Genomic DNA, 27,363 nt, shown 5'->3' on the forward strand with positions numbered 1-27,363 from the left:
AATTTTTAGTGCTTCTTTGCCCTGTCAAGTTGGCATTCCCATAGCTGTCTTATTTGTGAGGTACGTATGTTCGCCTGCCGCTGCTGAAAATTACATAATTTTTGCATAAATTGAAATCCTTTGCATCGACCCATCACAGCTCCGAAATCACCGACTAACATGGCCGACAAAGCTGCTGCTGAGAAACCCGCTGGACGCCCCATGCGCTATCCGTACACCTTCTCGGCGAAGATAGCCCAATTCCCCATCAAGCACTACATCAAGAACCAGTGGATCTGGCGCTACTACTTCATTGCGGCCGTGGCCTGCGTGCCCGTGTTCTACAAGATCAGCAAATTGGGTGCGTTTAATGTCGGTTGACTAAACTACATCCTTATTAATCTTATATTTCCACCTATTTCAGCCAACTCTCCCGAAAACAAGAAGGCATGGGCCGAGTCCCAGGCCAAGGAGCATGCCGAGCACCACTAAAGGGCCACTAAATTAGTCTTAATTCTTGCATCAACATTTCAAAGCGTTTTGTGTTGGATTTAACGTGAAATCGGCGAATAAATGATTTGATTCGAGGTTAGATGGACTTTTATTAAATAAATCTCCTAAAAAAGCACTTCCCAAGTACGGTCTTACTTCGCTGCTATGACACTAAAATAAATATGTCGGATTTCAACAATAAGATTTAAGGATAAACATATTACTTCACCGAGTAACAAAAAGCAGGAGATTTAGCCTTATGTTAAATTAGAGGTTGATATAGGAACATCCGTGGAATTTTTCCAGAATTCAAAATTCAACGTCAGTGTAAACGGCTCTTAGACACGCCAGTGGGAATAGCCTATCAGAGTGGCATTAAAATTGGGCACTGACTTATCGATAGTCCCGTTTCGTGTTATCGTTCAGGCAAATGTTTTGGTGACCGGCTGCAGAAAAAACGCGGATTTTTGTTTTAGTTCCTGTTTTGTGTATTAAATCAGAGGAATCGCAGCTGAACTTTACCCAGAATCAACGAGAGGTGCAGAATGTGTAGGATCGTGAACTGTTTCGTTGGTTTCGGAACCATCTGAAATCGCCAGTGGCGCTTGCAAACGCGACCACGTGAAATCCAGCAACAAGACGGCGGTAGCATGGATTTGGACGAGTTCTCGGACTTCAATATTGACCAGCTCCTGGGCTCCTCCGCTCCGCTCCAAGATGGCCTGGTGGCGCCCTACAAGCAGGTTCCGCTGCCCAGGATCAACCAGGATGTGCGGGCCAAGCGAAGCCGGCTGGCCGAGCGTATAGCCCAGAACGATGAGCTGGTCCGCCAGGTGAAACAGCTGCAGGCGCAGAACAAACAGCTGGCGGACCTGCAGCGCACCGCCCAGGAGGTGACCGATCTGTACCAAAAGGAAAAGCAGCAGCGAATCGAGCTGGAGAAACGCTCCAAGCAGATCGACCTGCGATGCGAGGAGCTGGAGAAGAAGCTAGACGCCCAGGCTCAGACTTGCGAGAACCTTCAAGATGAGCTGCAGGTCAGGGGACTGCCCGCGGATGCCAAAGATGTGCTCTCCATACTGATGCAGCTGTCCCTGCGTCTGGGCGACGATAGTGGACTCCTGCGGCGGGATTACAACATCATGAAAAAGCTAAAGGAGCACTTCAAGACGCTGGATATAAGTCTGCCCACGCCGAAGAGTCCCAATCCGCGCAGCAAACGGAAGAGCCATCAGCCTGGGGTCAACCAATCCACGCAAACCGACGTGAAGCCGGTTGAGGCCAAGCCCGCACTTTGTTCTGTGGCCGTACAGGTGGAGGGTCTAATAGAGACCCGTAACCAGGCCACGCAGCACAAGAACACCACCACCACGCGGGGCACCACAACAGCCTCCTTCATCCGGCATCAAGATGTGGGCACCTGCTTTCCCGAGCCCACTCCCCTGCCAAATGTGCGGCAGATCCTCGATGAAATGCTCTCGTGGCATCAGGACGTAATAATTGAACCGATGAGTCCACTGAGCGACCCGCAGCCGGAGCTGGAGGAACTTCCAGCCACAGCAAGTGTGGCCACCTGCACTAATTTGTGTGATATACATCGCGAGATTGACTTCCTGTCCGACCGTCCGGCGCAAATCAAGGTGTCCGCCTCACGGCCACCATCGCGAACCATGCTAGATAGTGTAAAGGAAGAGGCCAGATCCTCCAGGGAACTGGCCAAGGAGCTACTCAACTTTCTACCTCAAAACCAAAGCTGCCTGGCCAATCTGCCACCGCAGGCCTTCGAGGAGCTGTGGCAGGTATTTGGCCAAATGGTCCTGGGCCTGCTGCAAAGCCGTTCCAATCCGTCGCTGGCCACGCCGCCGAGCGTCAGTCAGGCGGACTTTACCAGCTGGCTGTATGAGCTCTATGAGGGCACGCAAAGCCAGACGGAGCAGGCGTCTAGCAAAAGCACCAGCAAGAGAGGTAAATCCATCGAAATCGCGTCAGTAAGTGGATTAATACAGTCCATATTATTTTTAGATTTCGCCACCAGCACAGAATGCAAGGATCTTGGAACGGATCCCATCATTGAGTCGCCTAACATCAGCCACGGAGGAGATGTGACTCCCATCCGCCTGCCCTCCAAGTCAAGAGAACGAAAGCGAAAATCCAAAAAGCGCAAAGCTGTTGCAATGCCGAAGCCTGTTCCCAAACGAAACTGCCTGGAGATGGGGCCAGTACGTCTGGAGACAAATAATGAACCAGGAGTAGAACTTGAACAAAAGCCAGAAACGGCAATCCAGTTTTTAAGCAATTTGAAAACATTTAACATGGCCAACTGTGATAATCTCGATATGGAATTGGATGAGGAAGAACTATATCTGCTTCAGTTGACATCCAACGCGAAAAAAGAAGAAAAGGAAGAAATCATTAGGGACGAGGTCCCTAAAGATTTCGAAAGCCCTGCGGAAAACACTAAGTTCCTACTGCCAGAAAATAGTACTCCAGATCCTTTGTGTGCAGGCCAGAAAAGAAAAGATTCGTCTTTAAAAGATGATGACGGAGAACCAGCTAGTATGGAACTCCCTATGCAACCACATAAAACGCAAGTTTCGGAAGTACCTTCTTTAAAGAAACCAGAAATCGAGTTAGAGATTAAGAGCCCAACTGAATTCGCTCCAATTGAAGCTATTCCGTTGCATCCATCCTTATATGGCAGCGCTTCCGATGTGAAATCAAATGAGAGGAAAGAGTCGTTGGCAGAGGAAAGATTATATTCCGATTTAAACGCTTGTGAGGAGTTGCAACGTATATCGAGCAAAAGAGATTATTTTTCAACAGAAGGATCGGAATCACCCTTGTTCAGTAGTGACTCAAATCTGGATGAGAGTACAACGAAAAGTGTTAATGATACTGTGCCTACAGACTTTTTTAAATCTCCAGAAGAGCCAGAAAGCTCATTGAATCACAACGATTGTGATATTTTACCAACTTCAATGTCACTTTTTGGTGGTTTTAGTGATTCAGATCCGGAATCCGAATTGAGCGAGGTTATGATGGATCCCGAATCAAGCAATTCGGAAAATGAAAGTGAAAAATGTAGAATTTCCATTGACCACAAAGATTCCAAACTTAGAATAAATACTTCCTTGTTCGGCAGTGATTCAGAATCGGATGAGGAAAGTTCTGAACCAGAAGGAAAGCTGGAAGAGGAGGATGTCCTTAAAAATGCTGCCGAAGAGCAACCTATTAAAGAACATGCTGATAAAAATGAAGATGAAGTAGCTTCCGTAGCACCATCTAGTGTGCCTTTACTTACTGAAGCCGATTTGATTACCATAAAGCAACCTTCAGTCATGGAAAACTCAGGACCTGATTTTAAAGTAAAAGACATCCAGCAGTTCGAGAAGCAAATCAGCTCTAAGGTCACTGAAAGCACAAGTGATGATTCCGAGGACGAGAACAGTCTGATTATCGACGAACCAATCTCCCCTAAGCAACCAGAGAAACCACCTTCACCTTGTCAAATACCAGCCAAACGGAAAAGAACAAAAAGCGAGATTAAAATTCCATCTCCGCCGGGACCTGTTCGTTTGACTCGGCAGAGGGCCAAGCAACTGCTTGACGAGCAGAAATCCAGTCCAGAAAAAGGACTTTCGCTTGTAGATCGAATAAGGAGCCAGCTCAAACAAGGATTTACTGAACCGGAGCCTTTTAAACCAATTGAGCTAGAAAGGCATCAGACAAAGAAGGCACTTATGGAACCAGAGGCCATTAAGCAGACCTTTACATTCAGCGAGGAGTCACCAGCCTCTCCAGTTTCTGAGCCAACTGACGAGCTAGTCGATCCACCCACCGAAATTCCCTTAGAGCAAGCTATAATCAGCTGGGAAGATGGCCAAACCAAGTCGCTTCTACAACATGTAGTTGAAAAGGACAAGGAGGTGGCTAAGGTCATCCAGACAAAAAGGAAAACACTGGGGAAATGGCAACCTCAACTGTGCGCCTCAATAGGCACATATCTCCAGGAGACCATGCAACTGGAGTCGAGCTGCAGTGACTTGGCCTTGGAGATCTACAAGGTGACCAAAGATGAGGCCGTTATTGTGAATGCCTTGATAACAGTAATCTGCAAGATTGGCACAGATGGGAATCCAGTGGAACGTCTGTTAAATGCCCTGAAGTATTTTAATTTCTCTCAGAGATTTCTGGCTGAACTGGAGGAGCGTCTGTTCCGGAACACCAAGGAGCGGCCATCTACTGAGGTGGCTCTGAAATACTTGAAACTCTACTTGAAGGCTGTGGCCCTACAAGCGAGCATGTCGGCGGAGGGCTATCAAAATCCAGCGAGGCTGCTGCTGGCCAAAATTCTGTACCACTTCGACCAGGATGTGCCGCCACTGGTCTTTGAGGTATTGCGCCAGTTTCCCACTGTGATTCCTCACCGCGAACAGCGGGAGTACGACAACTCGGATGCCCTGATCACCGTGATTAAGCATCTGCTGATGGGCCGGCAGTACGACATGCAGGATCCGGAGGGCGCCGAACGAATGCTGCTTTCCAAGCTGCGCTTTGAGTATCACTTCCAGCCCTTTGAGCCCACCAAGCAGCAGGTGTTGGAGAACTTGGTGGGGAAGCTTAAGGCTGGTCGTATGGAGGAGCTGGGTTACGCCTTCGCGCTCTTCTGTCGGCGTTCTGCTCATCTCAAAGTTCTCGACAGCGTACTGGGGGAACACCTAATGCCGCTCGCCACCAGCTACTGTGATCTCGCTGCCCAAGACAAGTCATACGATGCCCGGCTCGTGCATCTGCTGCACTGCATCTCCTTGGTTCTGAAGCCTCTACCCCTGGAAACAGATATGTCTGCCTTCGTGGGTTTCCTGAAGCGCCTGCTAGTGGCAGTGCCACGATCTGGAGTTCAACAGGCGGCAGTGCAGGCATGTCTACGCTTGCAAAGATTCGGATTCAAGTACACTTTCGACGCCCTGAAGGACTACAGGCCAAACTACCAGTTGGATCCGCTGACGCGGGCCATGCTAAGATGCTTTGCGGAGCGGCGAAGGCATTTCCGCTTCGTAGCGGCCACTGGGAAAAACTCAAAAGATTAGAAATTCACGTGTATGAATTGCAACTATTTATTTATGTATGTAATTGTATAGAATTTGAATTAAACTAAATGCCAACTGTGCTGCGGATCTTTACAAATTTCAACTTATAACTAAAATACACAAAAAGATTGCACTTAGGTTAGATAGTGGTTAAGTGGGGGGAGATGGGGATATGGTATATGGATCGCAAGCAAGTGAATGCTGGAAACAAAGGAAAGCTTAATCGAAATGTACAAAAGTGCTTAGCATGAATTTGGATAGAAGTAGCTATAGTTAATTAGTGGACTGTACAATAACATTGACCTAGTACGGGGCTAGCACAAACATCAACTGCTCCCACAACTCAAAATGCCTGCAGAGTCAGCCGGAAAAATACATCTCATATGCCAAAGGTGAGGTATAAGGTACTTGTGATCTCGGGCCAATCATTCCGACTTCATTTGCGGTCTAGAAGCGTCGCCGGGCAGGGCTCCCAGTTCCAGTCTCCATCGTAGAGAGCCATCAGTTCATGCTAGATTAGTTTGTTCAGCTGAAATTGATGGTATTTCATAAGTTGGTGATCTAACATGGTTATATTATTGCGGATCCTACCAGCGATCGCCTCTGATGCTCTTTTTCCAGGGCAACTTGGGCCTGCTGCGGCGAAAATTTGAGCACTGCCGATATCACCTTGACCAGTGTCTCGTTATTCGTGTTGCCAGTCAGGTACTAAAAAGATAATATTATGTTAGGTTTTATTTGACTTCAAACTTTTAACTGGTGAAAAAACTACTGGTTATCATCTGTCGGACAAAACTTAAAGTTAAAGGTTTGTCAGATTGAATTTTTCAATGAATTTTAGTTCCTGATAGTAGTAATTTTAATTAACCAAACTTTCTCCGACATATAACAAACCAAAACCTTAACCACACATTGAGAAGTCGCACGCTTACCTGGAACATGATGTTGCGCAAGTATTCAAACTCCGTGTTAGCCGGAACAGCCTCGCTATGCTGCATGGATACCTTACGTAAAAAAGAGGCGATCAACAATGGGATCAATTAACATAACCCTGCTAGAAACTCACCAGTGTTTCATCCAGTTGCCGCGACAATTTCGCATTCTGCAGCTTTAGTCGTTCGTTAGACTGTTCGAGTATCAGGTAGTTCTCACACTTTTGCTCCAGGAACAGGTTCCGATTCGTCACATCCTGCACCTCGTTCATAATCTCCTTAAGCTTGGCCTCCAGCTCAGCCTTCTCTCCAGCAGCAGCTGCCTCTTGGACGTTTTTGGGAGCCATGCTGGCGAGGAGCTGCTGGGCCTGGATACCCGCTCGCAGGGTTTCCAGCTCATTGATGCGCTCGGCCATCTGCTGGTTATTCGCCTGCAGCTCCTCGATCTCCTGCTGCATATTGGACTCCGCACCGTTGCTTTTGTGCTTCAGATCCTCCAGCTCCCGCTGCAGTCGCTCGTTAAGGCTGCGCAAGCCGTCGGAGTCCGGTGTGGACCAGTCCCTGAGACTGACCACCTCTTCATTGAGGCTATCCAGCTCAGCCTGCAGAATGGTCTGCTCTTCTTGGACTTTAGTTAGCTCAATCTGTTTGTCATGGAGTTGCTGCTGCGCTTGTAGCAGATCCTTTTGTACAGCGTCACTCTGTTCGGTGACAAAACTGGCGTGCTCTTTCTGACGGGTTAGCTCCACAGCCTGTTCCTCTATGGCTTGCTTCAGTTCGGAGACCTCCGCTGTGGCTGCCGCACTTTGAGTTTCCTTTTCTAACATTTGGACGGCGTGCTGTTCGGCCTTTTCCTGGAGTACATACAGCTCACATTGCAACGATTTTAGTTTTTCCTTCAGCTCAGCGCCTTCAGCCAATTCCTTCTCCAGTTGTTTAGTGTGCTTGTTCAAGTACTCGTTCTCGATGAGAATTTCATCGAATTTGGCCAGCTTTTCGGAGGCATCTACCTTGTCCTTCAGCTGAGTATCCCTCAGGGCCATGGCTTCCTGGAGCTCCACCACCTGCCGGTTTTTCTGGGCTATGGACTCCTTTACTTCCTCGCGCTCCTGACTGTGCTTGATTTTCAACTGTTCCATTTCCAGCTGCAAGGCGTCGTTGGCTTCGTGGAGGCGCTCCACATCCGAATTGGCGGCGCTCCAGCGAGCTTCCAAAGTGGCGATTTGCGTGCCATAGGACGAACTGGTGGCCTGGATCTTCTCCTGAATGCCTTGCTCTGACTGCTTGTAAGCATCAAGTTGCTCGCGAAGATTGCTGATAGTGACCTGCAGTTGGGACTCACACTCGGTGTTTTGGGCCTCCAGTTCCGCGCAGCGTTCGGCTTGGTCCTTCAGCTGCTGCTCCTGTTCTCTCTGACGCTCTCTTAGCTCCAACAATTGCTGTTGCTGCTCCTCCAGATCCCGCTCCAAATTGCTCTTAACCCGCTGCAGTTCCTCACTGGCTTCCTGCAGGCAGTCCAGCGTGTCCTTGGTTAGCAGCTTGTCCTTTTCGTAGGCATCGCACTTGTCCTGCAGCGTCCGGTGGTCGTGGTCCATTAGCTCCTGGGCATTTTGCAGTTTCGAATGCTCGTCGAGGACCTGTTGCATCTTCACCTGAATCTTGCCCATCTCGTCTTGTTTGGCTTGCAGCTGGGACTCCAAGTGATTGGCCTGCTCCTCCAGCAGACAGTTGCGCTCAGCCAGCTTGGTGTTTTCGCTCTGGATCTCCTCCAACTTGGCGGAGGTTCGTTCGTCCTGGGCACTGCTGTCAACCTGCTCCTGCTGCAGCGACTCAATTCGGGATTCAAGCTTGCGCTTTTCGTGTTCCAGTTCGCTGTGTGAATCCTGCACCTGTTGCATCTGCGCCTGCATCATAGCGATCTCCTCCAGAATACCGGTGACTCGTGTCTGCAATTCCTCCTTTTCGCTCTCCACCTGGCGGGAGTGAGCCAGTCGATCTGCCAATTCACTTTGCAGCGTTTCGAGGCGGGCGTTTTGTTCGCTTGACTTGGCCTGATGCTGCTCATGTTGCTTCTTTATCTTGTTTAACTTGTTACCGCTGGCTTTGAGTTCCTTTTCCTTGGCCAGGAGACTCGCTTGACTGGTGGCCAAGTTCTGCTTAAGTGCCTCCAACTGAGCTTTTAGGGCAGCCACCGTTTCGCTCTCCGATTCGGCGTGCTGATCCTGCAGGATTTGAATCTCGCGCTGCAGCTGTTCCAGCTTAAGTCTATGCTGTTCCTCCAGGGAGGCTTTCTCGGAACTCAAAGCGGCCACCGATTCGCGTTCCACTTCCAGACTTTTTTCGAGTTCAAGAGCATGTTGCTCTCGCTGCGATTGAATTTCGGCTAATTCTTCTCTAGCCTGATCCAGCTGAGCTTCCCAGTCGTTTTGCTGATGACGCTGGACAATTTCTAGCAACTGATCGTTGTGCAAACGCAGGTCCTGCAAACTGTGCTCGTTTTCGGTTTTGAGGGCATTCAGGCTTTTCTCCAAGGATGCAGCTTGCTCCTCCTTGGCCGAGAGTGCGGCTTGAAGCGCACTCAAACTGAGTTCCGTGGATAGTAGTTTCGCCACGGCTTCATCCTTAGCTGTTTGCAGTTTATTCAGCTTTGCCTGGAAATCGGTCTCGCGATTTTCGATGACCTGGCGCAATTTTTCCAGGTTATTTTCGTTTTCTTCGGCAAGAGATTTCAGTTTGTCTTCTAACTCAGCTAACTGCTCTTCCTTGGCTTTGTGATCGCTCTTTAGGGAATTCGCAAGTTCTTCTGTGGCCAAGAGCTTGGACTTAGCCATCTCTAAATCAGCTTGAAGTTTCTGTTGCTGATCCTGAGCTTCCTTGGTTTGAGACTCGCTAGCTTCTTTGTTGTGTCGAAGTTTATCCAAGGTAATTTCGTTTTCATTCTTCAGGCTAAGCAGCTGCTCTTCCAGATCCTTTAACTGTTTCTCCTTGGCTGAGTGTTCGCTTCTGAGAGTTTCCAAAAGTTGATCCTTTGCCAAAATCTGCGTTTCGGCTTCTTTTAAGGCTGACTGCAGTTTTTCCAGCTGCTCGGTTGAATCGCTTGCTTGGTTGCTGCGATCTTCGTTCTGTTGTTGTAATTCCTTTAGTTTTTGCTCGGTTTCAGCTTTGATGGCTACCACTTGACTTTCGAGGGCGGCCACCTGTTGCTCTTTGGCTGCGAAGTTTCCTTTGAGGGTGTTAAGCAGGTGCTCAGAGGTCAATAGCTTGGCATCGACCTCCTGCTTCGTGGCCTGCAGCTTCTTAAACTGCTCCTTGGCCTCGTTGTTGTGGGTCTCTCGCTGGGACTCCAACTGCTTGAGTTTCTCCTGAAGCTGCCGCACCTCGGTGTCCTTGTGCTCAAGTTCTGTGTGAATGGCCTGTTTAGTCTGGGCCAGAAGCAGGACATTCTCCTCCTCCTGCTTGCGGAGGGCTTCATACTTTTCCGTCACCTCCTTAAGATGCACCTCCTGCTCTTTGAGTAATCGCTGGAGATCGGGCACTCCTTCACCGGAACCAGTGCCATTTGCAGAAGGCAGCGACTTTCCAGCCGATTCATCTAGGTCGATGAGCTGCTCCGTGTCCAACAACTGGCCACTTCGCTCCAGAGCCGCCGTTATGTTCTCCGGATTTTCGCCCAGCAGCTGGAGCTTCGTCTGATACGCCTGCATTTTGCAGCTCATGTCGTCCATCTCGACGCGCAACGCCTCCTCCAGATGAGCCTTGGCCTGCTGCTCCAGCGTGCACTGCTCCCTCAGCTCGCTAATACGGCGCAGCGCCTTGTCTTGCGTCTCCACTAGCACCGACTGTAAAGTGATTATATCGAAAACATAAGTTAGACAAACAAGCTTATCAATAGGCACGATAAAATAGATAGATACCCTCGCCTTGGAGCTGTCGCGCTCTAGTTCCTTGTACTTTTTGGCCAGATCCGTGTAGCGACAGCGGTACTTGTGATACCGATCGAGGGACTTCTTGTACGCATCGTACAGCTGATCCTTGGTGATCACATCCAGCCGGGCTGTGGAGGCGGAGTCGTCGAACTCGCTGCTCGTCTCGTCCAGATCCGATTGGAGATGGTAGACCTGGTTTAATCCATTATATTATTTTATTGGGGTGTGGAATTGGAATACTTACAGCTGGTGCTTCGTAAGTGGGCAGGCGGAAGGACACATCGCTGGCCATGGACGAGTTGGACAGCTTGCGGGTCCTGGAGGTGGCTCCATTTAGGGATTGGGTCGAGCGACCGCGCAGTGAAGATGCACTAGTGGCCGGCAGTTTCTGGATGCGATAAGGCGAGTTCTGAGGCGTGTCTGGGGATTGGAGGAAAGTTGTGTGTGATAAGGATCTCCAGGTGACTCATGGCGAACTCACCCTCCTCCGTGATGCTGAAGAAGTTTTCATTGTTGCTGGTGTTCGTATCCGAATTAGGTGTTGTGCTCGACGATGAGCTCACGGCGGCCTAAAAAACAGACCATAACCATGAGCAGCTGGTCACTTCACTTTGCTTCTCCTCCTCCCCAGAAATGGGTCACAATTGCACTCTTTCCGAACCCTCCCCAGCTTTACCAACACATGTAAAATGCCTATCGGTGTGCGTATGTTTTGCTTAATTTGCATTTTCCATCGGCACCTCGCCCCGCCCCCACCAAGCCATGAAATACCTGTGCAGCATTCGCAAATTGTTGGAATTTCGATGGCGACGCCTTCACCTCCTCGATCAGCTTGTTCTTCAGGTTGGCAAACATTTCGAGGCCCTTTTGCGCTTTATTTTGTCTACCTGGGCTACCTGGTTCGAGCACTATTCAATTTTTAATTAAAAAACATCTAAATAAATACGTGTCTGCAGATGTTTCGTCAACGGTCACACTGTCGATAAGCTTTGGCGTTATCGATAATAAGAAAAATAACGGTTGGTAACGAACGCACTTTCAAATAATAAAATCTATAATAGTGACCAGATATGTTCATAAATTAACATAATTAAAACGCTATATATTTTATTTGTCTTTTACTTCTGGAACTGTTTTATTGTCCATATCAAACAGTCTATCTAATATTTATTTGATTTGATGGTTATTACTAAGGAGAGTTCTTCTCTTTAACGTTAAAAATAACTTGTCATAGTTTGATCAAAATATAAATATTACCAAGTAATTGACGAATAACAGCTACAAACCCATTCAAACAGGTGGCGCCAGGAGTCTGTTAAATCAAAGAAAAAAAACGTTAGACTTAAATATTATGCATTATGTTATCAAAACCAGCTGGTCGCCCTTTAAATTCTTTATATGTATTTCTGTATGAACTGCTTACACGCTAAAAACTGAATGAAAGCTGAGCAAGTTTGCTAATTCGGAGGTGATTTTGCATATTAAATACCCTGTGTGTGTTTGTGAACTCTTTTTTTTTTAAAACCTATGTTTTAGCACCCTTTTGTGTGTTTTTCATTAAACGCTTTACAATCGTGTTTTTACTTCCCATTTATCTTTTTTGTTGATCCTAAAGCATTGATAGGGTCAATTGGCGGTTTATCAGTAGGGTTTTCCAGGGCTTAATGATTCAAAAGCTAAAAGCATTTCTAAAAATAGTCTTCAATTTGATTAGGCTGTTAGTAGACTTAACATAATTAATTTATAGTTCGATGATGATCACATGTTCTTTAAAAGTTGTAAGTTCTAATTTAGGTGTTATCGACTGCACCTGTGATCATGACTGGAGCTAACCTTAAACAGATTGATTTAAGCCACCTAATCATACATTCTTATACCCCTTACTCGTAGAGTAAAAAGGTAACTGGATTTGTCGGAAAGTATGTAACAGGTAGAAAGAAGCGTTTCTGACCTTATAAGTATTTACACAAAACAAAAGCTTAATATAGGAAATGGTCATTTAAATTTCGTTTGAATGATACAAGACTTTTCTTAACCCATTCAGTACTTATTGAATATCACGAATTTTTATGAAAACCTACCTTTTGAACTTTTCTTCTAGACTTAAAAAGAAACATTTTTTAATGCCAGTTTCTCTAAACAAAACTAATAGTAACGACAAATAGAATTTTTCAAAAATGGTTTTGCTTCTATTTTTTAGGTTATTGAAAAGTTATAACCAAATAATAGTCGATATTTCAGCTGTTTTCACTAATACACCAGCAAGCCGCTAGGGGCGCTATACGTTAGTTGCCGTTATGGGCTAGGTGGCGCTATAGGCTAGGTGGCGCTATAGGCTAGGTGTGCTAGTAGAAAAAACAGATTCGTTTGAAGCATATTTCCATCGCTCTCGCACTCCCTTTAGCTGAGTAACGGGTATCTAAAAGTCGTGGTCGGTAAGAGGTTGGAAAAGTATTCCTACCTTATCTGTTTGTTGCCAGACTTATGTTCCAATAAATTCATAAAAATAGTGGTCTTTATTGATGTTTTTTCCAAAACATTAAACATTTTTGAGTTATTGGTAGTACAATACGGTGAGCACTTCGGCTTAATAAGCAGCTGCCCTTAGTGCGACCAGAACACTTACCATCCAACTCTGCATCAGAATGGTGCCTCTGCAAATATTGGTGATCGCCTTCTCGCTGACTCTGGCCCCGGGTTATGGCGCCGGAGCTGCAGTACCGCGTTCCGTGAACACTGTGGAAACGGTGGCGGAGTGGCTCCAGCTGGAGTACGGTTTTGCCACGGACCAGGACCGGGAGAATGCCGAAGCGGCTGGTAATCTAGTGCCCGCGAATGGAACTCCCATCGATGTCCAGCCGCAGTACTTCTCCAATGGGACAATGAGGCTGTTTACCACCATTCCTAGGTTTGTCAGTGGCGTTCCCTATACACTGGCCACCGTTTCTGCGACGAATGGCACAAACGGTCCTCTGCTGCAGCCGTATCCCAGTTACGACTGGCACAATGATAACGGCGACGACTGCGATCGGATCACCTCCGTCTACAGAGTATCTGTGAGTCGGGAATAATCCAAGATTATATGAGGAGCTCATTAAGTCCCTTTCAGATCACCGAGTGCAACCAGATGTGGGTCATGGATACGGGTGCAATTGGCACCACCAAGTACTGTACACCGCAGTTGCTGCAATTTGACCTGAATACCGATACCCTGCTGCATCGCTACCGCTTTCCAAATAACACCTACACCCCAGATGCTTCCCTCTTCATCACTCCAAGCGTTCTGGTTCAGGATCCTGCACCCGAGGGATCGTGCAATAGCACCATGGTCTATGTGGCCGATGTGACTTTCCACGGCCTGGTGGTTTACGACCACGAGGCCCAGACCTCCTGGAGGGTAGAGAACCGCTTCATGTACCCCAATCCGGATTACGGCAAGCACACGATTGCTAACGAAACCTTCTACCTGATGGATGGCATGTTTGCACTCACCAATGACAAGAGCAATCTCTACTTCCATCCGATGGCCACTGCGAGTGAGTTCGCCGTGCCACTGAGTGAGCTCAACAACCAGACGAACTGGGCCAACAACCCGGAGGCGCTGCCGGAGCAGTTCACCGAGCTGGGCAGCCGTGGGAGCGAGTGCGCCGCTTCCGCCATCGATGGCAAAAACAACATCTACTGCGTCACCTTTAATCCCATCCAGCTCATCATGTGGAACGTAAATTCGACCTACGATTCGGAAAATTTGGTCATTTTGCCGGCAGAGGCCGATGAGCTGCAGTTCGTCAGCGGAATGAAGGTGGTGGAAAATGCCGCGGGGCAGGAAGAATTGTGGTTGATCTCCAATCGCTTCCAGGTGGGATTAATTGAGTAGAGTTATGTGTTACCACAATCTGATCTCCTTTCCTTTAGAAAATCGCCGAAGGCACGTTGGATTTCAGCGAGGTTAACTTCCGCATTCTGCGTCGCAACTTGGATGATGTTCAGTGAGGCGTCTTCTTTTCCAACGACGAAGATCTGTCCAATCGCCTTGTGGTTTAACTAGTGAATTGATTGAACCAAATAAATTGAAGCATGTAAATATTATTGTTGCTGTGGAGTTTATTGGGTTGGAAAGGAGATTTCTAAGGGATTGACAGAGGCAACGTACTTATATGAAAGTCTAAGTATTTATATTTGTATACAACTGAATCCCAGGAATATCGGGCATTATTATGTCCTTTTAGTTTCAAAAGCTTTGTCTAAACAATCATAACATGCCCATATAAAATGACGATATTTATTTATTTCATTGAAGTCGGCAAATATCTGCCAACAAGCAAAGTACCCGTCTCACATCAAGTGGGCGGTGGTAAAGACAGGTGGGTTAGGATGTTTGTTACATTCAAATTTACAGAGCATTCAGTGAATATCAAAAAGGACAATTCATTATATTGCGAACATATAACGCGAAGGGGATCATGTGATGCGAAATTAGATTTACAAATATTTAGGGCAATAGGTCGAAAGTGACGAGTTGCCCTTCCAGGGATGGATAACTGTATTTGATCGAGAAGGTAGCTTGAATTTACAAATCCAGTGATTAGTTTGTGAAGGTCTGACGATCCTTGAGGGAGGGCAGGTTCAGTAGACGAAGTCTATCCGCGTAGGATGGTAGGCAACGATGGGTTTCCCAGTTTAAGCCACGTAGTGCAAACAAAATAAACTGTTTCTGTACCGATTCGATAAGGTCCTGATACTTGGCATATGGCGGTGACCAAACACACGAGCAGTATTTCAGGATTGGACGAACCAAGGAAATGTATAAGTGTTTCGTGGTATAGGGGTCCTCAAATTTCTTTGACCAACGTTTGACAAAAGCAAAAACGGAATTTTGCGGAATTTATTCGTTCAAGATCACTCGACCCGATAAAATATCTTGTGAGAAAGATATTCTTCCGATAATAGGACATAAAGTTTTACATCGTCAGCGTACATCAAACATGAGAGGAGAGAACTACTTGAGGCATGTCCGTAGTGAAAATTCCAAAAAGAAGAGGTCCTAGGTGGCTTCCTTGCGGACACCAGAGATCACGAGAAATATTTTAACGTGATCGGGAATCCTATTAGGTTTAGTTTTTTCAATAATAGCTGGTTGTTCACGGAATCGAAAGCCTTGCTGAAGTCTGTAAAAATTACATCAGTTTGATAGTTATTTTTAAAATTGTTTCTGATGATTGAAGTAAATTTCAGAATTTCATAAAGCCATGCTAGGACTGGACAATTTTTATGAGACCTAAGAACTTCAAATGATTTTACCTAAAAAAAGATATTTTATGAGGTGTGTCGCTCTGCTGGCAAATTAACAATCATACACCGACTTAAATCCAAACCAAACTTTCGGAATCGGAAACTTTTGACAGTTGGTTTTGGTTCTACCTTACATCATTTGAAGCTCAGAGTAAAACTTATTGTTTTGGTTGGCGAATCTCTTGCGGGAAACAAATTAAGGGAAAGTTCAGGGTCACTTCTTATCACCAAGTCATTAAGCAAGTCTGAAGTTCCAAGCAACAACCTAGCCCCCTTTCGCGCTTCGCCAAGGGTGTGCCCTACTCCCTGGCCTATGTCACCAATAAAAAGCGTACGAACGGAACCCTCCTGCAGGCCTACCCCACCTACAAGTGGCACAAATCCCAAGGTGCTGACTGCAATGGCTTGACTTGAGCTACAAGCCCATTCAAACAAGAGTCTGTTGAATCAAAGAAAAGCAAGGAAGAACGCTATAGTCGAGTACCTCGACTATCAGATACCCGTTACTCAGCTAAATAGAGATATGCAAGTAGCAAAGCGAGATTAAAATGCGCCACCTACCGGCGATATACAGATTTAAGCGTTATGGGCGTTAGAGTGGGCGTGGCATTTTTTTTTGGACCAATCGATAGGTATTGACGAGACCAATACATTTCAGTTAAAATTTTTTATCTAGCATAAAAATTGTGGGCGTCACAGGTTTTCGCGGTTTGTGGGCGTTAGAGTGGGCGTGGCATATTCGCGTAACAAACTTGCACTGCGTATAAGGCTACGGAATCTAAATCTGAAATCCTAATTCTCTATCTTTGATAGTTTCCGAGATATCTACGTTCATATTTACGACTTTTTGAAGTTTGTGGGCGGTTTATGGGCGTTAGAGTGGGCGTGGCACTCTACTGAAACAAACTTGCGCTGCGTAAGAAGCTCAGGAATCTGCACGCAAAACCTCAATAGCCTAGCTCCCATAGTTTCCGAGATCTCAGCGTTCATCCGGACAGACGGACAGACGGACATGGCTAGATCGACTCGGCTAGTGATCCTGATCAAGAATATATATACTTTATGGGGTCGGAAACGCTTCCTTCTGCCTGTTACATACTTTCCGACGAATCTAGTATACCCTTTTACTTTACGAGTAACGGGTATAACAAGGAAGAACGCTATAGTTGAGTACCTCGACTATCAGATACCCGTTACTTATCTAAAGAAACCAAAGGGAGCTGAAGATATGCGAGCATCAAAGCGAGAATGGATTGCGCCACCTACCCGCGATCTTAATATATGGTTATGTGGACGTTAGAAAGATTTAACCCTTATAGGCGTTAGAGTGACGTGGGAAACTTTTTTTGGATCAATCGATAGGTATTGACGAGACTAATACATATCGTGGGCGCCACAGGCTTGTGCGGTTTGTGGGCGTTAGAGTGGGCGTGGCATATTCGCGTAACAAACTAACGCTGCGTACAAGGCTTTTAAATTTAAATCTGAAATCCCACTTCTCTATCTTTGATAGTTTCCGAGATATCAGCGGTCATAGTGGCCATTTTTTTTAAGTTTGTGGGCGTTAAAGTGGGCGTGGCAAACTTTTTTTGGGGTCAATCGATAGGTATTGATAAGAACAATACATTTCAGTTAACATTTTTCTAGCATTAAAACTGTAGGAGCCACAGTTTTGGGCGGTTTGTGGGCGTTAGAGTGGGCGTAGAACCCTGCTGAACTTGCGCTGCGCAAGAAGCTTAGGAATCTACATGCCAAACCCCAATAGCCCAGCTCTTATAGATCTCAGCGTTTATACGGACAGACGAACATGGCTAGATCGACTTGGCTAGTGATCCTAATTAAGAATATATATACTTCATGGGGTCGGAGTAACGGGTATATAAACGTTAGATTTAAATATTATTTATTCTGTTATCAAAACCAGTTGGTCTTTACAAGTATTTTTGTTAACTTATAAAAAATCTTAAAGCAAGTTTTTCTAACAATACTAGTATAATGAACTGTTTAAACGCTAAAACTCAATGAAAGCTGAGCAAGTTTGCTGATTCGGAGGTGATTTTGCATTTTAAGTACCCTGCGTGTGTTTGGGAACTAATTTTTGGTAAAAATCCTCCGTTTTTGCACCCTATTTCGTGTTAACCATGTAATGCTTTGTTGATCCTAAAGCATTGATAGGGTCAAGTGGCGGTTGTATCAGTAGGGCTTTTCAGGGTTTAATGATTCCAAACGTTTTTACATTACTTAAAAATAATCTTCAATTTGATTAGGCTTTAAGTAGATTTAACATAATTAGCTTATATTTAAATTAACCAAGATTTACAATGCACATATGTAGTTGGTTAACTTTTTTTGTCGTGACAAGTATTTCCTGTTGCTTAATAACCATTTTATTTTCTTAAGCTTGCAAGCAATATATCAATAACTTTTCAAGGTTAGTTCCAGTCATGAAGTTTGACGATGATCTCAAGTTGTTAAAAATTTGTAAGTTCTAATTTGGGTGTTATCGCCTGCACCTGTGATCATGACTGGAACTAACCTTAAACAATTATTGATTTAAGCCACCTAATCGTACATTCTTATACCGCTTACTCGTAGGGTATAAGGGTATCTAGACTCGTCGGAAAGTATGTAACAGGTAGAAAGAAGCGTTTCTAACCTTATAAAGTATACAAGGGTGGTCAAAAGTATTTAAAGCTTAATATAGGAAATGGTCATTTAAACTTCAATGATACAAGACTTTTTTAACCAATTGAAAATGCCGAACTTTTGATAAAATCTGCTTGTTAAACTTTTTCCTAGACTTGAAAAGGAATATTTTTTATGCAAGTTTCTTTAAACAAAACTTATAGTAACTGCAAAATGAATTTTCTAAAAATCGTTTTGCTTCTTTTTTTAGGATTCTATGCCAAGAATTATTAATATCGGACCAGTTATTGAAATGTTATGACCAAATTTTTGTCTATATTAGGTGTGCTAGGTGTGCTTTCCATCGTTCTCGCACTCTCTTTAGCTGAGTAACGGGTGTCTAAAAGTCGTGGTCGGTAAGAGGTTGAAAAAATATATCCCTGCCTTATCTGTTTATTTCCAAGATTTAATCACTGCCAGACTTATGTTCCAATAAATTCATAAAAATAGTGGTCTTTATTGATGTGGTTTTAAACATTTTAAACATTTTTGAATTATTGGTAGTACAAAATGGTGAGCACTTCAGCTTAATAAGCAGCTACCCTTAGTGCGACCAGAACACTTACCATCCAACTCTGCATCAGAATGGTGCCTCTGCAAATATTGCTGATCGCCTTCTCGCTGACTCTGGCCCCGGGTTATGGCGCCGGAGCTGCAGTACCGCGTTCCGTGAACACTGTGGAAACGGTGGCGGAGTGGCTCCAGCTGGAGTACGGTTTTGCCACGGACCAGGACCGGGAGAATGCCGAGGCGGCTGGTAATCTGGTGCCCGCGAATGGAACTCCCATCGATGTCCAGCCGCAGTATTTTTCCAATGGGACAATGAGGCTGTTTACCACCATTCCTAGGTTTGTCAGTGGCGTTCCCTATACACTGGCCACCGTTTCTGCGACGAATGGCACAAACGGTCCTCTGCTGCAGCCGTATCCCAGTTACGACTGGCACAATGATAACGGCGACGACTGCGATCGGATCACCTCCGTCTACAGAGTATCTGTGAGTCGGTAATAATCCAAGATTATATGAGGAGCTCATTAAGTCCCTTTCAGATCACCGAGTGCAACCAGATGTGGGTCATGGATACGGGTGCAATTGGCACCACCAAGTACTGTACACCGCAGTTGCTGCAATTTGACCTGAATACCGATACCCTGCTGCATCGCTACCGCTTTCCAAATAACACCTACACCCCAGATGCTTCCCTCTTCATCACTCCAAGCGTTCTGGTTCAGGATCCTGCACCCGAGGGATCTTGCAATAGCACCATGGTCTATGTGGCCGATGTGACTTTCCACGGCCTGGTGGTTTACGACCACGAGGCCCAGACCTCCTGGAGGGTAGAGAACCGCTTCATGTACCCCAATCCGGATTACGGCAAGCACACGATTGCTAACGAAACCTTCTACCTGATGGATGGCATGTTTGCACTCACCAATGACAAGAGCAATCTCTACTTCCATCCGATGGCCACTGCGAGTGAGTTCGCCGTGCCACTGAGTGAGCTCAACAACCAGACGAACTGGGCCAACAACCCGGAGGCGCTGCCGGAGCAGTTCACCGAGCTGGGCAGCCGTGGGAGCGAGTGCGCCGCTTCCGCCATCGATGGAAAAAACAACATCTACTGCGTCACCTTTAATCCCATCCAGCTCATCATGTGGAACGTAAATTCGACCTACGATTCGGAAAATTTGGTCATTTTGCCGGCAGAGGCCGATGAGCTGCAGTTCGTCAGCGGAATGAAGGTGGTGGAAAATGCCGAGGGGCAGGAAGAATTGTGGTTGATCTCCAATCGCTTCCAGGTGGGATTAATTGAGTAGAGTTATGTGTTACCACTATATGATCTCCTTTCCTTTAGAAAATCGCCGAAGGCACGTTGGATTTCAGCGAGGTTAACTTCCGCATTCTGCGTCGCAACTTGGATGATGTTCAGTGAGGCGTCTTCTTTTCCAACGACGAATACCTGTCCAATCGTCTTGTGGTTTAACTAGTGAATTGATTAAACCAAATAAATTGAAGCATGTAAATATTATTGTTGTTGTGGAGTTTATTGGGTTGGAAAGGGAATTTCTAAGGGATTTTTATCACAGCCTATCTCAAATGGTTAATTATGCAAATGGGCAGATTCTGACAAAGGCAACTTAGTTATATGAATGTGTAAATATTTATATTTTTATACAACTCAATCCCAGGAATATCGGGCATTATTATGTCCTTTTAGTTTCAATAGCTTTGTCTAAACAATCATAAAATGCCCATATTAAATGACGATATTTATTTATTTCATTGAAGTCGGCAAATATCTGCCAACAAACAAAGTACACATAAAGTGGGCGGTGGTAAGGACAGGGGGGTTAGGATATTGGTTACATTCAAATTTACAGAGCATTCAGTGAATATCGAGAAGGACAACTCATATAACGCGAAATGGATCATGTGATTCGAAATTAGATTTACAAATATTTAGGGCAATAGGTCGAAAGTGACGAGTTGCCCTTCCAGGGATGGATAACTGTATTTGACCGAGAAGGTAGCTTGAATTTACAAATCCAGTGATTATTTTGTGAAGGTCTGACAATCCTTGAGGATGGGTAGGTTCAGTAGACGCAGTCTATTCGCGTAGGATGGTAAGTTACGATGGGTTTCCCAGTTTAAGCCACGTAGTGCAAACAAAATAAACTGTTTCTGTACCGATTCGATAAGGTCATGATACTTGGCATATTGCGGTGACCAAACTCACGAGCAGTGTTGCAGGATTGGACGAACCAAGAAAATGTATAAGTGTTTTGTGGTATAGGGGTCCTCAAATTCCTTCGCTTTACTAACTATGATGCCAATGTGATCCGTGAAGTATAAGTTGTGGTTGTATAAGACTGCAAGGTCTGTAACGGAATTTATGCGTCCAAGATCACTCGACCCGATAAAATATCTTGTGAGAAAGAGATTCTTCCGATAAAAGGACATAAAGTTACATTTAGAGTTGTTTAAGAACAGCAAATTACTACTACTACTACTACTCTCTGAGTCCGGATCGATAAATATGTTGAAATCCACTTAAATAACGTGATCGGGAGTCCTAATAGATTAAGTTTTATCAATAATAACTGATGGTTCACGAAATCGAAAGCCTTGCTGAAAAGTCTGTAAAAATTACATCAGTTGGATAGTTATTTTTAAAAGCGCTTCTGATGATTGAAGTAAATTTCAGAAGATTCGTAGACGTTGACCTTCGTTTCATAAAGCCCCGCTAGGACTGAACTATATATGAGACCTGAGAACTTTAAATGATTTTACCTAAAAATGGTATTTTATGAGGTGTGTCGCTCTGTTGGCAAGTTAAAAATCATACACCGACTTAAATCCTAATGCCAAGTCCCAATAGCCTAGCTCTTATAGTATAGGACAGACGGACATGGTTAGATCGACTCGGCTAGTGAACGTGATCAAGAATATATATACTTTATGGGGTCGGAAACGCTTTCTTCGGCCTGTTACATACATTCCGACGAATCTAGTATACCCTTTTACTCTACGAGTACGGGTATAAAAACGTTAGATTTAAATATTATTTATTATGTTATCAAAACCAGTTGGTCGTCCTTTAAATTCTTTACATGTATTTCTGTTAACTTTTAGAAAGTCTTCAAGTTTTTCTAACAATACTATTATAATGAACTGTTTACACGCTTAAAACTCAATGAAAGCTGAGCAAGTTTGCTATTTCGGAGGTGATTTTGCATTTTAAGTACCCTGCCTGTGTTTGGGAACAAATTTTTTTTAGAAATCCTCTGGCTAGCACCTTACTTCATGTTTATCATCTAATGCTTTGTTGATCCTAAAGCATTGATAAGGTCAAGTGACGGGTTATCAGTAGGGTTTTTCAGGGCTTAATGATTCCAAAGCTAAAAACATTACTTAAAAATAATCTTCAATTTGATTAGGCTGTTAGTAGACTTAACATAATTAATTTATAGTTCGATGATGATCACAAGTTCTTTAAAAGTTGTAAGTTCTAATTTAGGTGTTATCGCCTGCACCTGTGATCATGACTGGAACTAACCTTAAACAGTAATTAATTTAAGCCACCTAATCGTACATTCTTATACCCCTTACTCGTACAGTAAAAGGGTAACTAGATTCGTCGTAAAGTATGTAACAGGTAGGAAGAAGCGTTTATGACCTTGTAAAGTATAAGGGGGTGGTCCAAAGTATTTACACAAAACAAAAGCTAAATATTGGAAATGGTCATTTAAATTTCGTTTGAATGATACATGACTTTTCTTAACCCATTCAATACTTATTGAATATCACGAATTTTTATGAAACCTATGGTTTTGCTTCTATTTTTTAGGATGCTATGCCAATAATTATTAATGTCGGACCAGTTATTGAAAAGTTATAACCAAATAATAGTCGATATTTCATCTGTTTTTACTAATACACCAGCAAGCCGCTAAGGGCGCTATACGTTAGTTGCCGTTATGGGCTAGGTGGCGCTATAGGCTAGGTGACGCTATAGCCTAGGTGTGCTAGTGGTAAAAAAACAGATTCGTTTGAAGCATATCTCCATGGCTCCCGCCGGGTATCTAATAGTCGTGGTCGGTAAGAGGTTGGAAAAGTATTCCTGCCTTATCTGTTTGTTGCCAGACTTATGTTCCAATAAATTCATAAAAATAGAGGTGTTTTATTGATGTTTTTTCCAAAACATTAAACATTTTTGAGTTATTGGTAGTACAATACGGTGAGCACTTCGGCTTAAAAGGCAGCTGCCCTTAGTGCGACCAGAACACTTACCATCCAACTCTGCATCAGAATGGTGCCTCTGCAAATATTGGTGATCGCCTTCTCGCTGACTCTGGCCCCGGGTTATGGCGCCGGAGCTGCAGTACCGCGTTCCGTGAACACTGTGGAAACGGTGGCGGAGTGGCTCCAGCTGGAGTACGGTTTTGCCACGGACCAGGACCGGGAGAATGCCGAGGCGGCTGGTAATCTGGTGCCCGCGAATGGAACTCCCATCGATGTCCAGCCGCAGTATTTTTCCAATGGGACAATGAGGCTGTTTACCACCATTCCTAGGTTTGTCAGTGGCGTTCCCTATACACTGGCCACCGTTTCTGCGACGAATGGCACAAACGGTCCTCTGCTGCAGCCGTATCCCAGTTACGACTGGCACAATGATAACGGCGACGACTGCGATCGGATCACCTCCGTCTACAGAGTATCTGTGAGTCGGTAATAATCCAAGATTATGTGAGGAGCTCATTAAGTCCCTTTCAGATCACCGAGTGCAACCAGATGTGGGTCATGGATACGGGTGCAATTGGCACCACCAAGTACTGTACACCGCAGTTGCTGCAATTTGACCTGAATACCGATACCCTGCTGCATCGCTACCGCTTTCCAAATAACACCTACACCCCAGATGCTTCCCTCTTCATCACTCCAAGCGTTCTGGTTCAGGATCCTGCACCCGAGGGATCTTGCAATAGCACCATGGTCTATGTGGCCGATGTGACTTTCCACGGCCTGGTGGTTTACGACCACGAGGCCCAGACCTCCTGGAGGGTAGAGAACCGCTTCATGTACCCCAATCCGGATTACGGCAAGCACACGATTGCTAACGAAACCTTCTACCTGATGGATGGCATGTTTGCACTCACCAATGACAAGAGCAATCTCTACTTCCATCCGATGGCCACTGCGAGTGAGTTCGCCGTGCCACTGAGTGAGCTCAACAACCAGACGAACTGGGCCAACAACCCGGAGGCGCTGCCGGAGCAGTTCACCGAGCTGGGCAGCCGTGGGAGCGAGTGCGCCGCTTCCGCCATCGATGGAAAAAATAACATCTACTGCGTCACCTTTAATCCCATCCAGCTCATCATGTGGAACGTAAATTCGACCTACGATTCGGAAAATTTGGTCGTTTTGCCGGCAGAGGCCGATGAGCTGCAGTTCGTCAGCGGAATGAAGGTGGTGGAAAATGCCGAGGGGCAGGAAGAATTGTGGTTGATCTCCAATCGCTTCCAGGTGGGATTAATTGAGTAGAGTTATGTGTTTCCACTATCTGATCTCCTTTCCTTTAGAAAATCGCCGAAGGCACGTTGGATTTCAGCGAGGTTAACTTCCGCATTCTGCGTCGCAACTTGGATGATGTTCAGTGAGGCGTCTTCTTTTCCAACAAAGAAGATCTGTCCAATCGCCTTGTGGTTTAACTAGTGAATTGATTAAACCAAATAAACTGAAGCATGTTAATATTATTGTTGTTGTGGAGTTTATTGGGTTGGAAAGGGGATTTCTAAGGGATTTTTATCACAGCCTATCTCAAATGGTAATTTATGCAAATGGGCAGATTCTGACAAAGGCAACGAACTTATATGAATGTGTAAATATTTATATTTATATACAACTCAATCTCAGGAATATCGGCCATTATTCTGTCCTTTTAGTTTCAAAAGCTTTGTCTAAACAATCATAAAATGCCCATATAAAATGACAGTAAGATTGGATTAATGGGGTCGCAAATAGCAACAAACTTACCCCCTTAAATCCCACAGGGCTTTAGAAGCTTGATATTGAACGTGATTTCACGCCATCAACTGACCTTAACCGTTTCTGGCGTTAGCCTCAATATTCGGAACTCTTCCGTGGCCAAGAGCTTGGACTTAGCCATCTCTAAATCAGCCTAAAGTTTCTGTTCCTGATCCTGAGCTTCCTTGGTTTGAGACTCCATAGCTTCTTTGTTGTGTCGAAGTTAATCCAAGCTAATTTCGTTTTTATTCTTCAGGCTAAACAGCTGCTCTTCCAGATTCTTTAACTGTTTTTGCTCGTTTTCCGCTTTGATGGCTACCACTTGACTTTCGAGGGCGGCCACCTATTGCTCTTTGGCTGCAAAGTTCCCTTTAAGGGTGTTAAGCAGGCCTGGAGCTTCTGCTCCTTGGCCTCATTGTTGTGGGTCTCTCTGCGACACCTCGGTGCCCCTGTGCTCAAGTTCTGTGTGAATGGCCTGCTTAGTCTGGGCCAGGAGCAGGACATTCTCCTCCTCCTGCTTGCGGAGGGCTTCATACTTTTCCGTCACCTCCTTAAGATGCACCTCCTGCTCTTTGAGTAATCGCTGGAGATCGGGCACTCCTTCACCGGAACCAGTACCATTTGCAGAAGGCGGCGACTTTCTAGGTCGATGAGCTGCTCCGTGTCCAACAACTGGCCGCTTCGCTCCAGAGCCGCCGTTATATTCTCCGGATTCTCGTACAGGAGCTGAAGCTTCGTCTGATACGCCTGCATTTTGCAGCTCATGTCGTCCATCTCGACCCCCAACGCCTCCTCCAGGTGAGCCTTGGCCTGCTGCTCCAGCGTGCAATGCTCCCTCAGCTCGCTAATACGGCGCAGCGCCTTGTCTTGCGTCTCCACCAGCACGGACTGTAAAGTGATTTTATCGGAAACATGGCAGGCGGAAGGGCACATCGCTGGCCATGGACGAGTTGAAAAGCTTGCGGGTCCTGGAGGTGGCTCCATTTAGGGATTGGGTCGAGCGGCAGCGCAGTGAAGATGCACTTGTGGCCGGCAGTTTCTGGATGCGAAAAACATAAATAAATACGTATCTGCAGATGTTTCGTCAACGGTGACACTGTCGATAAGCTTTAGCGTTATCGATAATAGGCAAAATAACGGTTGGTAACGAACGCACTTTCAAATAATAAAATCTATAATAGTGACGAGATATGTTCATAAATTAACATAATTAAAACTCTGTATATTTTATTTGTCTTTTAATTGAGGAACTGTTTTAGTATATTAAACAGTCTATATAATATTTAATTTGACTTACTATAGGTAATAATAATAATTTGTCATATTTTGATCAAAATATAGAGTTTTCTATGCTATTACTCAACAGATTACTAAGTAGTTGACGATTAACAGCTACAAGCCAATTCAAACAGGTGGCGCTAGTAAGCTGTTAAAAAAAGCGTTCGATTTCAATATTATTTATTCTGTTATTAAAACCAGTTGGTCGCCCTCTAAATTCCTTATATGTATTTCAGTTAACTTATAGAAAGTCTTTAAGCATACAAGTTTTTCTAGCAATACTATTATAATGAACTGTTTACACGCTAAAAACTGAATGAAAGCTAAACAAGATTGCTAATTAGGAGGTGATTTTGCATTTTTAGTACCCTCTGCGTGTGTTTGGGAATTAATTTTTTGTAGAAATCCGCTGTCTTAGCACCCTATTACGTGTTAACCATTTAATGCTTTACAATCGTGTTTGTAGTTTCCATTTATCTTTTTTGTTGATTCCAAAGCATTGATACGGTCAAGTGGCGGTTCTATCAGAAGGGTTTTTCAGGGTTTAATGATTCCAAAGCTTAAAACATTACTTAAAAATAATCTTCAATTCGAGTTGGTTGGTTATATTAAAATTAACTAAGATTGACAATGCACTTAGGTGGTTAACTGTTTGTGTCGTGACAAGTATTTCGTGTTGTTTTTCACAAGTCGTTTTCTTAAGCTTGCAAGCAATAACGCATGCATAATAACGGTAACACCTAAACTATAACTTACAAATTTTAAAGATCTTGTGATCATCATCGAACTTCATGACTTGAACTAACCTTGAACAGTTATTGATTTAAGCCACCTATTGTACACTTATTTTATATACCCTTTATTCGTAGAGTAAAGGGTATACTAATATTTTTTAAAAATTTAAAAAAGATTTTGTTTTTATCAATATCTATCTATATCCTAAGAATTGTTAATATCAGACCAGTAATTAAAAAGTTATAACCTAACAATAAGCAATATTTTGCGGATTCAATCGAGATTGCACACCACATGCAGTAAATCAGCGGTTTTCACTAATACACCAGCAAGCCGCTAGGGACGCTATAGGTTAGTTGCCGTTATAGGCTAGGTGGCGCTGTAGGCTAGGTGGCGCTGTAGGCTAGGTGGCGCTATAGGCTAAGGTGT

General features: G+C 44.7%; 7 protein-coding genes across 9 annotated transcripts; 5 read left to right on the forward strand and 2 right to left on the reverse strand.

Moving 5' to 3' along the window:
- The first annotated feature begins 68 nt into the window (after positions 1-68).
- roh (reduction of Rh1) lies at positions 69-566 on the forward strand. Its single transcript, XM_070994587.1, has 2 exons — positions 69-340; positions 404-566. Exons 1-2 carry the CDS (start codon positions 160-162, stop codon positions 469-471), a joined length of 249 nt encoding a protein of 82 aa, XP_070850688.1. The 5' UTR covers positions 69-159; the 3' UTR covers positions 472-566.
- A 315-nt stretch (positions 567-881) lies between these two features.
- Positions 882-5,658, forward strand: Ice1 (Interacts with the C terminus of ELL 1). The gene is made up of 2 exons (XM_017073005.4): positions 882-2,436; positions 2,494-5,658. The coding sequence occupies exons 1-2, from the start codon at positions 1,122-1,124 to the stop codon at positions 5,559-5,561; spliced, it is 4,383 nt and encodes a 1,460-aa protein (XP_016928494.2). The 5' UTR covers positions 882-1,121; the 3' UTR covers positions 5,562-5,658.
- On the reverse strand, positions 5,565-11,398 carry Golgin245 (golgin subfamily A member Golgin-245). Its single transcript, XM_017073003.4, has 8 exons — positions 11,191-11,398; positions 10,901-10,988; positions 10,664-10,839; positions 10,408-10,611; positions 6,628-10,332; positions 6,494-6,565; positions 6,153-6,269; positions 5,565-6,090 (listed from the first exon to the last, which is right to left on the reverse strand). The coding sequence occupies exons 1-8, from the start codon at positions 11,272-11,274 to the stop codon at positions 6,073-6,075; spliced, it is 4,464 nt and encodes a 1,487-aa protein (XP_016928492.2). The 5' UTR covers positions 11,275-11,398; the 3' UTR covers positions 5,565-6,072.
- A 1,522-nt stretch (positions 11,399-12,920) lies between these two features.
- On the reverse strand, positions 12,921-26,032 carry LOC118876983 (uncharacterized). Of its 3 annotated transcripts, none has more exons than XM_070994589.1 (2): positions 24,995-26,032; positions 12,921-14,463 (listed from the first exon to the last, which is right to left on the reverse strand). In XM_070994589.1, the coding sequence occupies exon 1, from the start codon at positions 25,903-25,905 to the stop codon at positions 25,465-25,467; it is 441 nt and encodes a 146-aa protein (XP_070850690.1). In that variant the 5' UTR covers positions 25,906-26,032; the 3' UTR covers positions 12,921-14,463; positions 24,995-25,464. The 3 variants fall into 3 exon arrangements, with proteins under 3 accessions (XP_070850690.1, XP_070850689.1, XP_036669624.2); XM_070994588.1 differs by having other exon boundaries at positions 24,931-26,032; XM_036813729.3 differs by lacking the exon at positions 12,921-14,463 and adding an exon at positions 23,058-24,605 and having other exon boundaries at positions 24,931-26,032.
- LOC118876981 (dopaminechrome tautomerase-like) lies at positions 13,065-14,508 on the forward strand. Its single transcript, XM_036813727.3, has 3 exons — positions 13,065-13,475; positions 13,529-14,278; positions 14,335-14,508. Exons 1-3 carry the CDS (start codon positions 13,065-13,067, stop codon positions 14,410-14,412), a joined length of 1,239 nt encoding a protein of 412 aa, XP_036669622.2. The 3' UTR covers positions 14,413-14,508.
- Positions 18,967-20,425, forward strand: LOC108009034 (dopaminechrome tautomerase). The gene is made up of 3 exons (XM_017073008.4): positions 18,967-19,392; positions 19,446-20,195; positions 20,252-20,425. Exons 1-3 carry the CDS (start codon positions 18,982-18,984, stop codon positions 20,327-20,329), a joined length of 1,239 nt encoding a protein of 412 aa, XP_016928497.2. The 5' UTR covers positions 18,967-18,981; the 3' UTR covers positions 20,330-20,425.
- On the forward strand, positions 23,081-24,650 carry LOC118876982 (dopaminechrome tautomerase-like). Its single transcript, XM_036813728.3, has 3 exons — positions 23,081-23,617; positions 23,671-24,420; positions 24,477-24,650. The coding sequence occupies exons 1-3, from the start codon at positions 23,207-23,209 to the stop codon at positions 24,552-24,554; spliced, it is 1,239 nt and encodes a 412-aa protein (XP_036669623.2). The 5' UTR covers positions 23,081-23,206; the 3' UTR covers positions 24,555-24,650.
- Positions 26,033-27,363: the final 1,331 nt, after the last annotated feature.

The sequence above is a fragment of the Drosophila suzukii genome, chromosome 2R (genome assembly GCF_043229965.1).
Source record: "Drosophila suzukii chromosome 2R, CBGP_Dsuzu_IsoJpt1.0, whole genome shotgun sequence".
Classification (NCBI taxonomy): Eukaryota; Metazoa; Arthropoda; class Insecta; order Diptera; family Drosophilidae; genus Drosophila; species Drosophila suzukii.

What these genes read in the sequence shown, in the direction of transcription:
- roh (XM_070994587.1), top strand. Translation starts at nt 160, where the DNA reads ATGGCCGACAAAGCTGCTGCTGAGAAACCCGCTGGACGCCCCATGCGC. An exon ending in CTACAAGATCAGCAAATTGG is followed by an intron (nt 341 to 403) that starts GTGCGTTTAATG and finishes CACCTATTTCAG; the next exon opens with CCAACTCTCCCGAAAACAAG.
- Ice1 (XM_017073005.4), top strand. Translation starts at nt 1,122, where the DNA reads ATGGATTTGGACGAGTTCTCGGACTTCAATATTGACCAGCTCCTGGGC. An exon ending in CAAAAGCACCAGCAAGAGAG is followed by an intron (nt 2,437 to 2,493) that starts GTAAATCCATCG and finishes TATTATTTTTAG; the next exon opens with ATTTCGCCACCAGCACAGAA.
- Golgin245 (XM_017073003.4), bottom strand. Translation starts at nt 11,274, where the DNA reads ATGTTTGCCAACCTGAAGAACAAGCTGATCGAGGAGGTGAAGGCGTCG. An exon ending in CCACTTACGAAGCACCAGCT is followed by an intron (nt 10,612 to 10,663) that starts GTAAGTATTCCA and finishes GGATTAAACCAG; the next exon opens with GTCTACCATCTCCAATCGGA. An exon ending in TGCGCAACATCATGTTCCAG is followed by an intron (nt 6,270 to 6,493) that starts GTAAGCGTGCGA and finishes TTATCTTTTTAG; the next exon opens with TACCTGACTGGCAACACGAA.
- LOC118876981 (XM_036813727.3), top strand. Translation starts at nt 13,065, where the DNA reads ATGGTGCCTCTGCAAATATTGGTGATCGCCTTCTCGCTGACTCTGGCC. An exon ending in CCTCCGTCTACAGAGTATCT is followed by an intron (nt 13,476 to 13,528) that starts GTGAGTCGGGAA and finishes AGTCCCTTTCAG; the next exon opens with ATCACCGAGTGCAACCAGAT. An exon ending in TGATCTCCAATCGCTTCCAG is followed by an intron (nt 14,279 to 14,334) that starts GTGGGATTAATT and finishes CCTTTCCTTTAG; the next exon opens with AAAATCGCCGAAGGCACGTT.
- LOC108009034 (XM_017073008.4), top strand. Translation starts at nt 18,982, where the DNA reads ATGGTGCCTCTGCAAATATTGCTGATCGCCTTCTCGCTGACTCTGGCC. An exon ending in CCTCCGTCTACAGAGTATCT is followed by an intron (nt 19,393 to 19,445) that starts GTGAGTCGGTAA and finishes AGTCCCTTTCAG; the next exon opens with ATCACCGAGTGCAACCAGAT. An exon ending in TGATCTCCAATCGCTTCCAG is followed by an intron (nt 20,196 to 20,251) that starts GTGGGATTAATT and finishes CCTTTCCTTTAG; the next exon opens with AAAATCGCCGAAGGCACGTT.
- LOC118876982 (XM_036813728.3), top strand. Translation starts at nt 23,207, where the DNA reads ATGGTGCCTCTGCAAATATTGGTGATCGCCTTCTCGCTGACTCTGGCC. An exon ending in CCTCCGTCTACAGAGTATCT is followed by an intron (nt 23,618 to 23,670) that starts GTGAGTCGGTAA and finishes AGTCCCTTTCAG; the next exon opens with ATCACCGAGTGCAACCAGAT. An exon ending in TGATCTCCAATCGCTTCCAG is followed by an intron (nt 24,421 to 24,476) that starts GTGGGATTAATT and finishes CCTTTCCTTTAG; the next exon opens with AAAATCGCCGAAGGCACGTT.
- LOC118876983 (XM_070994589.1), bottom strand. Translation starts at nt 25,905, where the DNA reads ATGGAGCCACCTCCAGGACCCGCAAGCTTTTCAACTCGTCCATGGCCA.